This window comes from Podarcis melisellensis (genome assembly GCF_964234715.1).
Source record: "Podarcis melisellensis genome assembly, chromosome: 8".
NCBI lineage: Eukaryota > Metazoa > Chordata > Lepidosauria > Squamata > Lacertidae > Podarcis > Podarcis melisellensis.
In genome coordinates, this window is record NC_138540.1 from 56,737,160 (window position 1) to 56,754,292 (window position 17,133).

At 47.8% G+C, this 17,133-nt stretch overlaps 1 protein-coding gene across 1 annotated transcript; it reads left to right on the top strand.

The window, feature by feature from the left end:
• Window positions 1-56: 56 nt before the first annotated feature.
• Window positions 57-15,961, top strand: MTF1 (metal regulatory transcription factor 1). Its single transcript, XM_081922701.1, has 11 exons — window positions 57-209; window positions 972-1,432; window positions 4,338-4,576; window positions 5,716-5,847; window positions 6,643-6,716; window positions 7,151-7,284; window positions 8,312-8,389; window positions 8,659-8,761; window positions 9,306-9,817; window positions 10,004-10,067; window positions 11,363-15,961. The coding sequence occupies exons 2-11, from the start codon at window positions 1,022-1,024 to the stop codon at window positions 11,851-11,853; spliced, it is 2,238 nt and encodes a 745-aa protein (XP_081778827.1). The 5' UTR covers window positions 57-209; window positions 972-1,021; the 3' UTR covers window positions 11,854-15,961.
• Window positions 15,962-17,133: the final 1,172 nt, after the last annotated feature.

Consider the following 17,133-nt stretch of genomic DNA (forward strand, 5'->3'; position numbering starts at 1 on the left):
AGAGGTGCTTTCCCGGCCTGCCCCGCGCTGCTCGGAAGCGGAAGCGCGAATGTCTGAGGAAACCTCGGGCGGACGGACCGAGCGAACCGAGCGGACTGACGGGCGGGCGAGCGAGCGAGCGAGTGCTGGCGCTCGGGCTGCGCGTGGCAGCCGGGCAGGCGCCATGGCACTGACACGGGCCGGGCTGGGCCTGGAGCTGGACGCGGCCGGTGAGATGCGCGCGGGGCGGACAGGCGGCCCTGGAGCGAAGCGAGCCTGGAGCTCGGGCTGCCCCGAGGCTGGCCCTGTCCTCCTCCTCCCTGTCAGAGAGCCGCCCTCACGCGGCGACTCGGGGGTGACGGCGAAGCGGGGCCGTGAATTCCTTTCCCCCACCGGGCGCGGCGGCAGCTCCTTGGGATTGTCGAAGCGGAGCTTGTTGGGGCGCAGAGCCCTCCTTCGGCTGAGTCTCTTTTCAGCCGCCACCTCCTCCTGCTGCTGCGACTCTTTCAGTATTAAGCGGGGAGGGGCAATTAGTCAGCCAGCCTGGTGACCGAAAGAGTGACCCACATAATGTAGCCTTTCGGCTGGGACATTTGCAGAATTTTACAAGCAGTCGATGTATATACACGCATATCGTTGGCTTGTCTCCTTCAAAAGCTAGAAGGCGCCATGCAAAACCCAGCAAGTCTCCAATGCTTGGGGGGGGTTAGCGGGAAGAGAGGGAAAAGTAAGACTTTAAAGATGCATGTTTTTTGTAACATTAGCACGACACATTTTGACTCAAGTGAGCCTTCTGCAGGGAGCTATCTGTAGAAAATATAAGGGCGCTGGCTTCACTGCACTTTAAAAACCTTGTAAAACACGAAGAACTGAAGCAACTATGTGCAATAAAGGAATCCTAAGACAGTAAATTGGGTGTCAAATGGAAAACAGTACTACTTACTGAATGTTCATGAGTTCTGACTGCTCTGTTCTACGTGATCTTTTTACAGGTGAGCTGTCTTATGTTCATTCTGTGACCCTTCTGGAATGCCACTAAACCATGGGGGAAAACAGTCCTGAAAATGTCATCTATTACAAAGTGGAGGAAGATGACTTGGCCCAGGATGATAAACTGTTGTGGTTTGTGGACAAGAATGGCCTTGTCCCATCCTCATCCAGGACAGTGTATGACAGAACAACAGTCCTCATTGAACAAGACCGAGGGCCATTGGAGGACGAGGAGGATGAAGGGCAATGTGGGGATCACTTGCCTTTTCTGCCTGATGGTCACGAGGACAGATTTCCTTTGATAGCTGACCATGAAGGAATGTCCCAGGGTTATGTTCAGCACATTATTTCTCCGGATCAGATTCATCTGACGATCAATCCTGGCTCAACTCCTATGCCACGAAACATTGAAGGAGCCACCCTTACTTTGCAGTCAGAGTGCCCTGAGACGAAACTGAAAGAAGTAAGTAGCAGACTCTAATCTAATCCTGCTTCTCTATTGGGAGGCCTGTCATATGACTGTATGGAAGCCTGTATTGCTTTTTGTGTTGCATTTAAAACTCACGGAGTCAGTTCTGGAAAAGTCATCATCCGAAAACGCCCAAGAAAACAAATTTCCTGATTCTGTAGTGTTTGGCCTTTTCCCATACTTGTGTCAGAGAGGCCATGCCTAAGCTGATCCTGGATGTTTTCACATGTTGCTCTTCAAGTCAGGTTTATATAATACAAAAATGCACTGTTACATTTCCAAGTATCTTTAGGAAAAGGGTGAGCAGAGCTTCTCAGGTTTTGGGGGTGAGAGAGAGCAGTGGTTTCCCTTATATAGCAGGCATATAGACTTGCCTACTTTCCATACTAAGCAGTGCATGGTTGAAGGGAAGCTTTTGCTACTTTTTCATGCTATATACCCTGCCTTGGGAGTTTTCACAATAGTAGAACATTGTCGCTAGGGCTGTGTGTGCCATGTGTGATTTTTAAATAAACGTTTCTGCACTAGGATAGAAAAACAAAAATCTATGACCAATATACATTATTAAGGTTTGTGCTGAGTGCTACATCCTGTAATAATGTATAGTCAACACTGTGCATAGGTGAGACAGAACAGACAGAAGCTCCGAACTGTCTGAGTTTTGATTTATGGATTAGCAGGAGGGTGTATGCTTAAGAGAGGCAGCTAAGAGATACTTCTTGACTTAAATCTTGGAATCACTCACAAAATAATGAAGAGGGCCTTTAGTTTTTGGAGTGCTGATAATGAACAAAATTCCTCAAGCTTTATTTCTTATGAATTAATCTATCTTGAATTTAAGGGTGTTTTATTTTTATTTGTTCAATTTATAAACAAGCAAGCACATACATTGAAACTGGCTTAAGATTTAAAAAACAGAAAAATCCTATTTTTAAAAGGCAGGGTTTAAACGTTACACCCACTCAAAGCCACAGATAATTAAGAGCCAAAGTCCTAGCGAAAAAGAATTGTTTTTGCCTGACATTTAAATCAGATATTATACATCCAGTTAAGGGAACCACCCATTAATGGTGCATCAGTCTTATCTGAATTGTGCTTCGGTTTATTGGCTCTCATCAAGACCATTACCAAGGCAAGACATTGGTTCAGCACATCCACTGCTGTACCCACAAATGTAAAGGAGAAGTAGAACTTCTCTTATAAGGAAGTAGATTGAAACTTTGCACAAACAGAATCCTGAGAAAGTGGGCTTAGCAGATTGTTTCTGGCCCTTTGAAATCGTAGGTTGCAGTTTTAAGTCTGCAGATCTTAAAGCTGCTCTTTTGGTTTCAATATGACTGCCACAGTTTGGTTTGACGACTTTAGCCGTATATAAGCCCAGTACTTCTGCAGATTTAGAGAAGGGCTGAAAGTTCATTTGCCTTCTCAAAAAAAATTAGGAATATTGAGACTGACTTAACTTCAGGTATAATAGATTAACTATCTCTTTCTGCTGCTCTTATGGAGGACAAAATCTGCCAGGAGCTTCTAGTCTATTGCCTTATGTTCAGATGATTATTGAAAGCAGCTGCTTGGGAAACGATGGAAGAAGAATACATATTTGTGTATGTCTGATAATTACAGAAGGGGGCAGCATTTAATAACTTATTCTGAAGGAAAACTACTGTTCACATATGATTATGACAGGGCCTTCTCCATGCTGGTAGACTCCCAATTCCCATGTCGCCCCTGGCCATTGAGCAGGCTGGCTGCTGGAAATTATAGTCCAGCACACAGGTGTTCTCCACCCACCCCGGTGTGAATAATACTTTGTTTAGTTGTAAATTAACATAACTTAGAAGTCACTGTTTGGGAAATATATGAATTAGTATCAATGGGAAACTTGATTTGATGCATATGCCCCTTTGTCAGAGTCCCATGCGCTCCCATGTGGCACAGAAGAGTCGTGTGCACAATTAATTGCACATTCTGTTGCCAACCAACTCAGACCTGCACATGGAGAACAAGCGCACCCTGTGCCAAAGGGAGCTTCCTTTGCAAGTTGTGCTGCTCACTGCTTTGGGAACCTGGCCAGAACTACAAAGTCTGGTCATCAACCCCACAGCTGGCAATGGGAGTACAGGAGCAGCACATGGCAACCTTGGCAAAAAACTAAGTTAAGCCACTGAAATTAGTAATGTTGCATCAGTTGCCAAAAAAGGTCTCTGACCCTTCAGGTATCCAGAAAGATTACATTCTGCAGTTGTGCCTGTTTGTAAGTGGCACCAAACTGGGCAAAGTCTGAAGAGCTGAATAAAATATCTGAGCCTAAAGCACCGGCGACAATCCAGGGTCCATTGAGAAAGGGACAACAGTGGCAGCAGCAGGGTCTTTTCTCCTTGGAAACAGCACAGTCCACAAGGGAGTGATAGCAGCTCAACCAGAAGGAGTAGCAGCAACATCTGTGAAGAGGGAGTTGGGGAGTGCTTTGCAGGGAATTGGGGGATGCACTTCTCTGCCTTAGGCCTCTCAAAACTAGGCAGGAATCTCTAGTCTCTCTTGTAATAATTTTAACCATCTGCAACCATTTCAGGAGTCTTTTTAGGTTCCAAAATTTTTCATGTGCAAACCCACAGGCTACATAATCCCTTATGTTCATTTGTTTTCCTCTTGTAACTAGCTTCCTTTTCTTTCTTATTTTTGATACATTTTGCATGCTTTCTTTTTTTACCTGTAGTGGGAACATCTTTAAAACCTTCCCCTACCTACAGGGTCTTTTTTTTTGCAGCCAGTATTCATGATGGGCCTTTGGCCTGATCTAGTAGAGCTGTTTTTCTGGTAACTCTTGAAGTTAACATTGGAACCCTTTATGATTCTTTGAGCAAGAATGGAGACTTAAAGTACATCATGTTTCTGGCAGGTGAAGCGTTACCAGTGCACATTTGAAGGCTGCCCTCGGACCTACAGCACCGCAGGTAACCTGCGCACCCACCAGAAGACACACCGCGGGGAGTACACTTTTGTGTGCAACCAAGAGGGGTGTGGAAAGGCCTTCCTAACATCCTATAGTCTCAAAATCCATGTTCGAGTCCACACCAAGGAGAAACCTTTTGAGTGTGATGTCCAGGGTTGTGAAAAAGCCTTCAATACACTGTACAGGTAAGAGCAGGAGCATTTCCTCCTCTGTCTCTCAAGACAGTGCCTTATTATACACACACAAATGAAATGTCAAAGATGTAACCACAATGTTAAGCCCAAGGGCAACTAAGTTGTGGCTCTCCCAATTTTGTTGGACCTCCAATTCCAAGTAAACCCCAGCTTGGCCAAAGTTCAGGGATAATGAGAGTTGTAGCCTAGCAACATCCAGAGACGGACCTACAGGTTAGCCAACCCATATATTAAGTGAAACATCTTTCCTGGGGGAAATACTATTTTCCTTGCAGAAATCTCTCTCTCTCACACACACACCAGTTCTTGTTAGCTCCTCCGAAGTTTATTTTTCAAAGTCTAGTTTCCAATTGAGAGGCTGCTGTTCTAAGCTGCCTGCAAGGGTTTTGGAGAGGAGCCTACTTGACTGCTAGGAAGGTGCTTGGACTACTGCAATGTACTCTATGTGGGACTACCTTTGAAGGTGACCTGGAAACTGCAATTAATCCAGAATGTGGCAGCTAGAATGGTGACTGGGAGTGGCCGCCAGGAACACATAACACCGGTCCTGGGAGATCTGCATTGGCTCCCAGTACGTTTCTCAGCATAATTCAAAGTGTTGGTGCTGACCTTTAAAGCCCTAAACGGCTTCAGTCCTGTATACCTGAAGGAGCGTCTCCACCCCCATTGTTCAGCCCAGACACTGAGGTCCAATGCCGAGGGCCTTCTGGTGGTTCCCTCATTGCGAGAAGTGATGTTACAGGGAACCAGACAGAGGGCCTTCTTGGTAGTGGCACCCGCCCTGTGGAACACCCTCCCATCAGATGTCAAGGAAATAAGCAGCTATCCTGTTTTTAAAAGACATCTGAAGGCAGCCCTGTTTAGGGAAGTTTTTAATATTTAATGCTGTATTGTTTTTAACACTCAATTGGGAGCCGCCCAGAGTGGCTTGGGAAACTCAGCCAGATGGGCGGGGCATAAATAAAGTATTATTATTATTATTATTATTATTATTATTATTATTATTATTATTTATTAGCTGATTTTGCTTCTTGGATAGAAGCTGCTGTTTCCCTGTGCCTTCCTTATTGGTGAGGCTCAGTTCAGAAGTAAGAGGCCTGTGGTAATGGAGCCCACTTCTTTCCTTGTAGGTTAAAAGCCCATCAGAGGCTTCACACGGGAAAAACATTTAACTGTGAATCAGAGGGTTGCAGCAAGTACTTCACCACACTCAGTGACCTGCGGAAACACATTCGGACCCACACCGGAGAGAAGCCATTCAGGTGAGCCACCTGGCTGGAGGCCCTGATGAATCCTGGGTCCTTTGTCAAGCCTTCTGCTGTAGAACAGGCCTGGTTTCTCCTAGCTTCCTGTCTGGCCCTACATGGGGGGTTTGGACTCTTACTCTTGAGCCACATGGCTTTTGACTCCTCTCTGGCCTGCAAAGTGTTGGTTTTGAGGCTTTCTTGCCCTGGGTCCACCTCTAGTGAATGTCCTGTGTGTCTGGCCCATATAGCCTTTCAAATACATCATCATCCACCTAGTATTTTTGTTGCCCTGTGGTTGTAGTCCATATGTGGGGAACTGGTGGCCCTCTAGATGTTGTTGGACTCCCACTTCCACCAGTCCCAGCTTGTGTTGCAAAGGTCAGGTGAGGAGAGTTGTAATGTAATGTAGCAACACCTGGGGGTCCCCACCACTTTGCTGCTTAGGAGAGAGAATTTCAGCAGCAGTCCCAGTACTGCAGTAGTAGGAGAAGTCACCGGTGCAGGGTTTTCTCTCATTGCAGGTCCTCAAAGGCCCAGGAGCCCTGCCCCATGCTGATGGTGCCCTGGTCAACCACTGAGCTCCATCTCAGTGGGATTGTAAGACTGCATTGGCGGATGTTCTGCTTGCTCTCTTTAAGTCTTCCCTAAGTTATAATACCATGTTCAAGAGCAGGGCTTCCCTTCTGCGAACTTTCCACTACCCTGTGTGCAGATTAATGCATGGCCTGAGGCTGCTGGGAAGCAAGAGGTGTGATTGGAACTGGTTTCTGCATGAAGCTCCTTGCTGATTTCTCCATCCCTCTCCTGTAGGTGTGATCATGATGGCTGTGGAAAAGCCTTTGCTGCAAGCCACCACCTGAAGACGCATGTCAGGACCCACACCGGTAAGGCTGGGTCTATTGAATCTCTTTCCTGCTTCCTTAATGCTAAGCAGCTGCAGCCTAGATGTGGCCTCATGGAGAAGATGTTTGGCGCAACTTGCCTGATAGGTCTGAGTGGTTAGATGATGCTGACTCAAAATAAAAGGCCAGTTAAAAGTTTAATAAACTCAACCTTGCTGAAAGCAGCCCAGGATATCTTGGGAAGGAGAAGGGAGCACTTTATGAGGTGACAGTCAGGCCACATTATTTTGTGTTGAAGCCTGCTACATCAGGATCTTGTACAATGGGCTCCTGGGCACCCCTTACCCCTTACACACACTGAGCATGGGAGTGTGATTTAGTCTCTGGCTCAGTATTAGCGATCCTGGAGCTGCTGAGCAACAAGGAACCCAGAGGGTGTTGAATGTGTACAAATCCATAGATTTTTGCCATTGTAGGTGAAAGACCTTTCTTCTGTCCCAGTGATGGCTGCGAGAAGACTTTCAGCACACAATATAGCCTCAAGAGTCACATGAAGGGACACGAGAAGGGGCCCTCCTATGCTATGCTGTCCAACAACAGCATCTCTGAGGTGGGTGCCTTTTTCTCAGAGAAAATGTCGTTATTGGTGCACTAGATAGCATGGTGTGCCTTGGTGAGTGCCTGTCAGTATCCAGAACTCTTGTGGAAATCCAGCTCCTTTGGGACCTTTGCAGGTGAAATTACACATGCATGCAGAAAGGTAATCTGCTTTTTCACACAGTGCATCGTGCTGTGGAACTTTCTGCCACTCAAAGAGATTGATGGCTTGATATGAGCAACACTGTATCTGTAAAATATGTTTTTATGCTAATGCTATAATCGTAATGCTGGTGTTCTTGTTCTTATGGAAGGCTAAAGATGAGCCTAGTTAGATGTGTAACGGATTTCAGGAATGCTGATTTATTAGGTTCAGAGAAATGCTAGATAGGGAAACTGAATATAAATGCAGACTAGAGAAACTGATGGGGGAAAGTAGCCCAAGAAGGGTTAGAATTCATGAAAAAGGAGCAGAATCACAAAAAATCCCAGTGAGAAAAAGAGAAATGGGAAAAATGAATGCTTCTGCACAACAATCTTTGTAAGGAGTTCAAAAAAATGAAATGGCATGTCTAAGAAATCGGAGGGGCAGGTCATCAAAGATGGGCACAGATAAGTAGCTGGGACTTGTAGGGACAGTGTCAGAAAAGCCCCTGTCTGTGATCCCAGAGAGTCACTGTTAGCCACATAGACAGTGCTATTGATCAAGGGCCTGGCTCAATACAAGGCAGTTTCCTCTTTTCCTGTGTCATCCCAACAGCCATAGTGAGGGCCTTTGTGAATCCTTGGAGATAAATGGCATTTGTTGTAGTTTCCTTCTGCTACCAGCTGCCCTTCTCAGTTAGTGATCTGTGACATTTCACATATAATTTTTAAAGAAAGAGATAGAAAATGTATTTGGGCCTAAGTCTCTGATCACCCTCACTGTTGATAAGTCAAGGACTGGTGCTCTTGAAGAGACTGGCATTGTGGGGCTATAACCAAGCTCATAGTTGCAACTGCTGCATTGCTTAATGTAGGCTTCCTTTCCACCTCTGCAGGATACAAACCACTCACTCTGTCTCAGTGACTTGAGCCTCATGTCCACAGATTCAGAACTGCGGGATAATTCAAATCCAGTAAGTATCTCTTCTGACAGCACAGTGGACAGTGTGGGTCATAGAAGCAGCCTTCTGCCATTTTTTAAAGAGCTCACCTTCCGCCATTCCCGTGGTGGACCTCTGTGGTGTGGCTGGAAGCAAGCAGGCTTCTTGGTATCTCCCTGAGCCAGGTGCTTCAGGGATGTCTGCTCTGAGCAATGCAGCCTGAGTGTATTGGTGGCATCGCCACCAGGCTCAACCACAGACCAGCTGACTTTGCATGCCTCACTGCTCCCTCCTTTCCCCAGATGCATGGACAAGACCTGAGTACAATCTCACCAGCAAGCATTTTTGAGTCCATGTTCCAGAGTCCGGAGCCTCCTGTAAATCAGGAAGACGCTCAGCATACAGGTACAAGTCTGCATCTTATCTTTCATTTGCTCCATAGATCATTATTAATATTGGACAGCACAGAGAATTTAGTGAACTGCCCGAAAAGCTTAACAAGTGGAGGCCTTGGTAGGCTTTTGGTGTCAGGTGTGCAGGGGTGTATGGTTGGTGGGAATTATACGTGCTGCATCATACTATAATTAACAGAGCAAAGCTATTGAAGAAAAACACTCTCTGGTAGCCCTGGGTGGGAGAAAAAAGGTCCAAAGGGAATTAGCCTGTTTGAGGAAGCCTGAGACGGACTGCATTGAATAAAAATGCAGTGACTACATAACATTTTCTGTCTGTGGCTTCCACAAGTCTCACCAGAGCTCAGACAGCAAGAGCAGTGTATGGCCAGTGGGGCCTCCCTTTTGCAAATGCCCATGGGCCTTCTTGATATAAAAACTGGTGCTGTTTCTGCCTGGGCTACCATCCAGACGTGTCCTGGCCACAGCTGGGATCCTTCATGGTGCTTTTCAGGATCCTACTAGAGCTTTCTCACCATATGCTTCTCTTTTGGCAGACGCCTTGGTTAAAGATTTCGGTGGTGATGCAGACCCAGCCCCTGCTGCCCAGCCGCCCCTCGGAGAAGCTGCTCCTTTGTCTCTGCCACTTGTTCTTCAGCTTGGCATCTCTGAGCCTTCTCCCCCAGCACTGCTTCCTGCCTCCACTGGCACTCAGCAAGCAGCCTACGGAACCCCTGCCGCTGTCCTCCAGTCTCCAGAAGTGCCTGCTCCTAATAGCACACTCTTTGCACCCAACCCCCAGGACTTCCTACAGCACATTCAGGCATCTCCGCAGCCTGTTGGGAATCCCCCTGTCCCAGCAGCAGCACCGAGTGTTGCTGAGATCCTCCCCAGTGGGGTTCAGACTGTGCCTGTTGGAGGGAACTCTGTGCTGGCTGGCAGCCCAACCATCACCATCACCCCATCACAAAGTGCAGCCATTCTGCAGTCCAGCATTGTCATGGGAGAGCAAAACCTCCAGTGGATTTTGAATGGTGCCAGCAGGACCTCCCAGAACCAAGAACAAATGGTGAGTGACCTGAATCCCATGCTCCAGCCCAGAATGTGTTATGAAGAGGGTTTGAGGGCTCCAGCAGGTGGGGTAGAGCTGGTACTGCCCTGTTTCCAGAGTGGGCTAGGATACTAATATACTGTTTGTTGATTTCTGGACTTGGCCCTTGCATTCAAAAGTCTTTTTTCTTTCCTTATGCCAAAGCCACAGGCTCCAGTGCTGGAGAAGGTCTTCTTTACCACTGCCCTTCCTGTTGCTGGTAATGCAGGTAAGTGACACATCCAGGGATCACAGTCTTCCCTTTCATCACTGACACTCACAAGGGCAGATGCTGAATGGGCTGGAGCTTGTGTCATGTCAGGCAGGCAAGGAGGACCCACCCGGGAACGGGCCGTTGAGGAACTTGCCATTAGCTTTCTTCTTTGGGATGTATTAGCACTCAGTGAGGGATAAATCCTCATCCCAGGACATCTGCTTCCCTCCGCTTCTCTCAGTGAGTGAAATCAAAGGAAATACATCACCTTCCCATGTATTTGACCTGTGTGCGTCCCTCTGTCATATTATTTCAAATTTATTTATTCTTCATGAATAAATTGTATAAATTCCAAAGGGAGCCCAGCCCAGCTCACAAGAATAAAATGACATAAAAACATTGTTAGCATTGTTGAAATATTGCAGAAAGCAAATAAAACCAGCCATGTACAAGCTTCATAAAACTATTGGCCAAATGCCTGGATGAATAAAATAATTATATGTTTCCTGAATGCAAGTAAAGGGGTGGGGGGCTTCCTGATTTCCCTTGGGAGGGAGTTCCATAGCTGTGGAGGTGCCACCAAAAATTCCCTGTGTCTCCAGTGCCTGTCCTTTGCACTGCTACTCCTAGTGAGTGGCCTCTTTCCCCAGATCACTGGATGGCACTGGTGAGGGCAATCTTAAAGTTACTTGGTTCTATATATTCATATTAACCCCTTAAATTGGGCCTAGTTGCTCATGCAGTGGCCTGAGGAGTGAGATGATACAATCTCTTGCCATACTGTACAATAGCTAGGTGGCACAGCAGTCAGTTAGTCAACCTGGAAGAAAAATTGTGAGAGCACCTTTTACCTATGAGTGACTGGGCCATGTGAACTTTAACCCCAGGTTATGGACTAACAGTTGAGCCAGAGAGAATGATTCATTCCTCTCTGAGCAGAAAATGGTTACTGGGTGACACAACCCTGCAGCCAGGTTGGCTGCTAGAGAGTCTGTGTCACCATGTTTGGTTTCTGATTCCTTCAGTTTTGTTCCATCACCTGAGCTACTTCCTGTTGCCTCAGCCTTGGGCCAGGAATGGGCATAACTTGATCCCAGCAGCACCCAAGCTTTGCACCTGGTGTCAAGCATGCAGAGGGAGAGAGGGAATGTGGGGGAATCATGTCATGTGAGAACAGGCTGGCAGCAGTGGTGGGTGGCAAAATGTGCATTTCTTCCCATTAGCATTTCTGTTGGGAAGCCCTGAGAGGTATAGATGGGCAGGCACAAGGGAGTGCTGGTGCCTCTGAACTGACTGTTGTTTGTCCCCAGGGAGTTCTGTGCAGCAGATTGGCCTGAGTGTGCCCGTGATCATCATCAAGCAGGAGGAAGCCTGTCAGTGCCAGTGTGCCTGCCGGGACTCAGCCAAGGACAAAGCCAGCAGCAAGAAGCAGAACTGCTCCTCACAGGGCTCCAAGGCATCAGGGGAGCCTCCTGCGGCAGCACCAGGACCTCCGCCTCAACCCTTTCCCATCAACTTGGCTGCCAGCACCTCTTCTTCTTCTGCTGCTGCTGCTGCTGTTGGTGCCACCACCACCCTCTCTTCCACGTTGCCTCCTTGCGAGCAAAGCACTCTGGCAGGGAACCCCTCAGACTCACAGAACCACTCCCTAAGTGCCATGGATGTCTCAGACTTCCTCTCTCTCCAGAGCCCCGAGGCTTCCGCCTCCGCCTCCTCCCCACTGATTCCAATTGAAGCCCTGCTACAAGGGGAGGAGGAGCTTGCCCTGGGCGGAGGCCGTGGTGGCAGCTTCCTCAAGTGAAAAGGCGAAGGCAGCCCTGTCTCTTTATTACGTTGGCTTGTTGTGACATGAACCCAAGCATCACTCTGAGCGAGTTTTGAGGGCCGGCTGCTCTCTGGTTGCACCTTGCCAGGGGCATGGGAGGTTCTTGTTACAGCTCCTTGGGGGTGCCTTTACTACTAAGTGTGCACTATTATGGGGGGAGGGGGAGAGAGAAGAAATGTTTGTTTGTTTGTGAGGGAGGGAGGAGCAAGACTGTGAGGCGATCTCTTGTTGTAGAGGCAGCTGCACTTTGGCAAAGTGGTGGACGGGGAGACTCGAGTGCTGAAATGCAGGCCAGGCACATCATCATCATCTTCATCATCTCTCCAGAGTTTGCACATGTAACTCAGTCGGCTTGCTCCAGAGTAGGGGCCCTGTGGTTCCCACATCTTTTGACAGATTACCTGCTTGGAAGGGCGAGTGCTGCTGCCTCTTTCCAGGTGGGCTGCTTGGGGGTTTGCACAAGTTCAGGGGCTCAGAGGATTTGCACTGATGCAGCTTGATCAGAAACAGTCACCCAGCACAGCAGCTTCTGGGGCTGAAAATGCCCCTGTGGAAGCTTGTCGGGCCTTTGCAAAGGTGGATTGGCAGAGGTGCCTGTAGAAGACTCAGCTAGTAAGGAGGGGCTGCTTCTGCCACTTAGGACCCACCCAGCTAGTTCTGGCAAACCCCATTCCCTGAATGTCTCATGGCTGCGTCATGTCATGAAAGTGCTGGTGCTAAGCTGGCCAGTCCTCCCAACCCTCCAGTCCCGCCCCCCCCCCCCCCCCGGTTTCCTCTTCGCCGTTCAGCCTTCCCAGTCCTGCCCTCAGCCTGTGCATTGGAAGGGGCATCCTTTCTGCTAACTTACTCAGGGTAAAATCCTAACACGGACTGCCCCTCCCTCTCCAAAGGCCTCTTAAGGTTTCAGTGTTGCCTCGGAAATGTTTTATTTATATGCCATTGTTACTTTTAAAAAATAGATGCCATTCATAGTGTTCTTCTATTTGGTAGCCAGCCTCCTTGTGTTCTAAGGGAGACTTCATTCATCATGTAGGCAGAATATTTGCCTGGCAGACAGCGGCTGTGGGGTGATGGCAGGCTGGACAGGAACACCAACAGGAGTTGCGGAGAAGAAGGGACTTGAGGGTGTGTTTGTCTAGCTTCAGTGACAAGCTACCTCTGCTGAAATCCCCTCTTCTCCACAACTGTTGAAAGTGTGTGAGCAGCCCACCTGGCTACCCAGTCTCAAGGGCAGGCTTAGGTGTATTGATGGGTAGCAGAAGGATCATCTGCTCTCAAGCACCCCCTAGGCAGTAGCAGGGCAGAGACTGTCATTGGGCTGGAGATCTTTTGGCTGCAACAGTTGGTTGGCCTGCTGCCTCTTGGCCATAGGGCATAGGCGATTGCTTGTCCTAGAACTCCAAGTGTGGCGGCACTTGGTACTCTTTGCAGGGCTTCTCACTTTCGCAAACAGCTGGGGACTTGGGTGAGCAGAGCCTGGAGAGCTGCCTGTGACAGCAGCCTGTCCAGTCTTGCAGGCCGCTTTAAGCAAACTTTGTCTGGCACTGCTGCCCTGCTTGGGTGTCTCTGGGAGGGCTGCACACGGTGGTGGAGAACAGGACAGCCCTTGGGGTTCTGTTCCTTTATTTATTTATTGTGTTGTTGTTGTTGTCGTTGTTGTTAAATTGACCATACAGACTGGAGCCTTTTGAATCCCTCTCCTCTTCCTGTGCTGATGAGGGTTGCAGAGCCCGAGGTACCCCATATTCAGGCGTGGGGAGGGTGCCAGGCTGGGCAGTCAAGAACTGGGCTTTGCACAGCTCACCCCCTGGGCTGTTGACCGTCTGTGACTTCCAGGCCTGCAGGGAGGCTCAGGGTTGGGTGGCTTGGTCAGGTGAAGGAACCAGGGGGCAACTGAGGACTTATTTCTGACCCCTATAAAGACCCTACTGGGGGTGGAGTCTGCTGCATTTGCTGGAAGCTGCTGCTGCTGCTGGACTCTAGAGAAGGAAACATTTTGCTGGGGCTCCTCCAATGACACTAACATGCTGGGCTCTAAAATGCACTTTAGTTCTCTTTAAACTGACTGCTGCAATTTTCTTTTGTAAATAACTTTTCACAAAGTTATTAGGGTTCTTTCTCCCCTTTACCCCCTCTGAGTAAAAGTTAAATGTGGTTACGCAAAAAGAGCACTTAACCTCTGTGCAATATGTGTAGCTAGGCGTGGCGTCCTCGTACGCTCTGTGTGTGCGTCCATGTGCGTGTGTGTGAGATTAACAGAATTGATGTGGGAACTGGCTAAGCTGTGTGCTCTGCCTTCTTCAGACTTATGCATGTTTTAAGCAAATGTCCAGTCTATGCAAAACTTCCACTAGGAGCTTGAACTGAATGGAATCAGGTTGAGTCACTCACTCATTCCGAGGTGACTTTGGTTACAGTTGGATACATTCATAGAGTCGCAGCTGCCATCCTTGTCTTCTGAATGCCCCAGAAAGGGAAGTGGAGGGCAGGGAGGCAGATGCAAGCCGTCCTTACATTGGCATGCGGCACCTTCTAGGGTGGATGTCACATTCCTGCCTTACTGCACTGCAAGGGTCTCTACTGCAAAACTGGAAAAACCCTTCATTTCCCAAAAAGGAGTGGTATTTTCCTCTGGCACCTTCTCCAAGCACATTGCTAGTGACTGATCTGTAGAATTGAGCTATTCAAAATGCTAAAGGTGCCAACGAGAGAACCTACTCTTGAGAAATAAGAGACACAGAAGGAGGCAGCTGCATTGCCTGCTAGCTACCCTCTGCAAAACCACAAAAGGAAAAGCTTATTCTTTTTAACATTACACACTCTGGATTTTTCTTTTTTTTATCAGAGTATTATTTCTCCTTTATGTCTTTTAGAAATTGTGTCTCCAGTTTTGGGTTTTTGTTGTTTAAATAAGCATCCCATGTAGCTGGGTTGGGGGCTGACCTTTCAGCTTTTTCCATCTTACATTGTTTCATTTGGAGGTTTGGACTCTGGTTCTGCACTGAGAAATGCCAAGGAAACTGGATATTTATGTAGTGTGTGTGTGTGTGTGTGTGTGTGTGTGTGTGTCTGTTTGTGGAAACAGTGTGTAGCCCACACTGTCTTCTTAGTCGTATGCATGCTGGCCAAAAATGGTTTCTATGCAGTGGACACTTTCAAGGAAATGCAGTTTCTACTTTCCTTAACAAATGGGTGTTTTGGCTTTTTGTTCCCCTCATATGAACTTCACTGGTAAAGCCCAGGGAGATATTTTAATTTTTCTTCTTCTGCAATCTGTTAATAGAAATGACTCATTCCTTTGCTCTGCAGTGTTGTGTCTTTCCAAATGCTCTTTTTTGTGGGGAAATGGGAAGGAGCTGCCATTCATTCTGGTGGAGACAGAAGTTAAGGTTCCTGGGGTACCTGAGAGAGGGTTTAGGCTGCTTCTTTCCCAGTCACTGCGGGTAGGGAGATGTCACCATCTGTTAACACTGCATGTGTGAGATAGAGGTGGGGGGGGGAGAGAAAAACCTTGCACAAGGGGGAATTTCAAGCCCCTTTCCCATAACTGCCACCTTCCCACATGGGGTGTGGGCTTGTGCCCTAGAGTGGTGTAAATTGGAGGCCCCCAAAGGCTCTCGGGTAACTTTTGCAAAGTGCCTTTCTGGGTCTCCCCTCCTAGCCCGGATTTCCTCCACAACAACACATGGCATTGCTATGGCTCCATTCCAGAGCTATGCAAGGAGTGAAGCGGAGATCATTTGAAGTTGCCAGTTTCTCTCAGGAGTATGTGTTTTGTGTTTAAACAAATTTAATTTAACTGAAACATGGGAACAAATGTCCTTGCATTGAGTGATGTGAAGATGTTAGTTACAGGTACAGTACTTCCAAAGGAAGAGCCTCTCCAAAACCCCAGAAGCATAAACATGAATTTGTATTTTTGAAGAATGTAAAATGTGAAATAACCGTGTTTGCTTAACTGCTCCATTTTGTATAAAATTAATATTGTACTTTGAAATACCTGCAAGGAAGTGGAAATTAATTTTTTAATTGAAAGCAATATTAATACCACTGGGATCCTAATTAAATGCTTATTTAAATCTGGTGCCTTTGGACGAATCATTTCTGGAGGTGATGGGAATTATTTTCAACGGGTTTCAGCTTAGTGACAGAGCATGCACTTTGTATGCAGAAGGTCCCTGGTGTTCGATTTCTGGTATTTTCAGGTAAAGTTAAGTAAAGGCTTCCCTGAGATTCTGAAGACCCACTTAGACAATATTGAGCTAAATGGACCAAAAGTATGACTTGGGATAATGCAGCTGCTTGTGTTTCAATGTACTGGAGAAGGCAAGAATGGAGTGCTCCAGTCTGCCTGAGCTGAAGTTTAGGAGGAAGTGGTAGCTGGGGATTTAATCCAATAATTAGCTGACCCAAGACCCGGAAGAGTGACATTGCCCTGTGAGGTATTCCATCTTTAGTTTGTGGACAGGGTTAGTGCATCCACAATGCCCCATGCTCTGGAAAGCTGCTGATTAAGCTACTGTAATGCATTGTAGAGGGCTTCTCCCACAGGCACCTGGCTGGCCATTGTGAGAAGAGGATGCTGGACTAGATGGGCTCTTAATTTTCACCGTGTGTCCTGCGAGGGCAAACCTGATCAGTCGATGAGGCAGGGTGGAGCCTTCTCTGTGGTGGCGCCCCATTTAGAAAATGCTCCCTCTCCCTCCTGGTTGACTAGTGCTGAGGAGCAACCTGGGTGAAACGGGGGGGGGGGGCTTTGCCCAATCACTAGGATGAGCCCAAGGGGCAAACGCTTCTCTCACTCTCAGCTGCCTCAGTTGCTGCTTGTTTATGGTGCTTGGCTGCTCTCTCCTTTGGACACTTCTAATTATATTACTAACTTTGTACTAATATTAATAAATAATAGTAATTATAATCTTAGCACCTATTAATAATAATGTTGGGGTGTTAGGCTGCGACCGAGCAACCTCCACCTTTTATTTATAGCAACTATTATGTTACTAATTATAACGGCCGCTTGCGGCGCGTGTGTCTCAGACGGTTCCATGTGCCCCCGCCTCTGTCCAGGGTGGGGCGTGTGGGGAGGGGTCGTGCCTCCGCAGCCCCCCAACCCAGCCCGGTTCTCGGAGCTCCACCCGGCTAGCAGGGGAAGAAAGCAACTGCGCAGCCGCAGAGTGGCGAGCCTCTTAGCACGCCTCGGGCAACGAGACACATAGGCGAACTCTGTCCCCTGGGAAAGCCAAGGCGAGGTCAGTC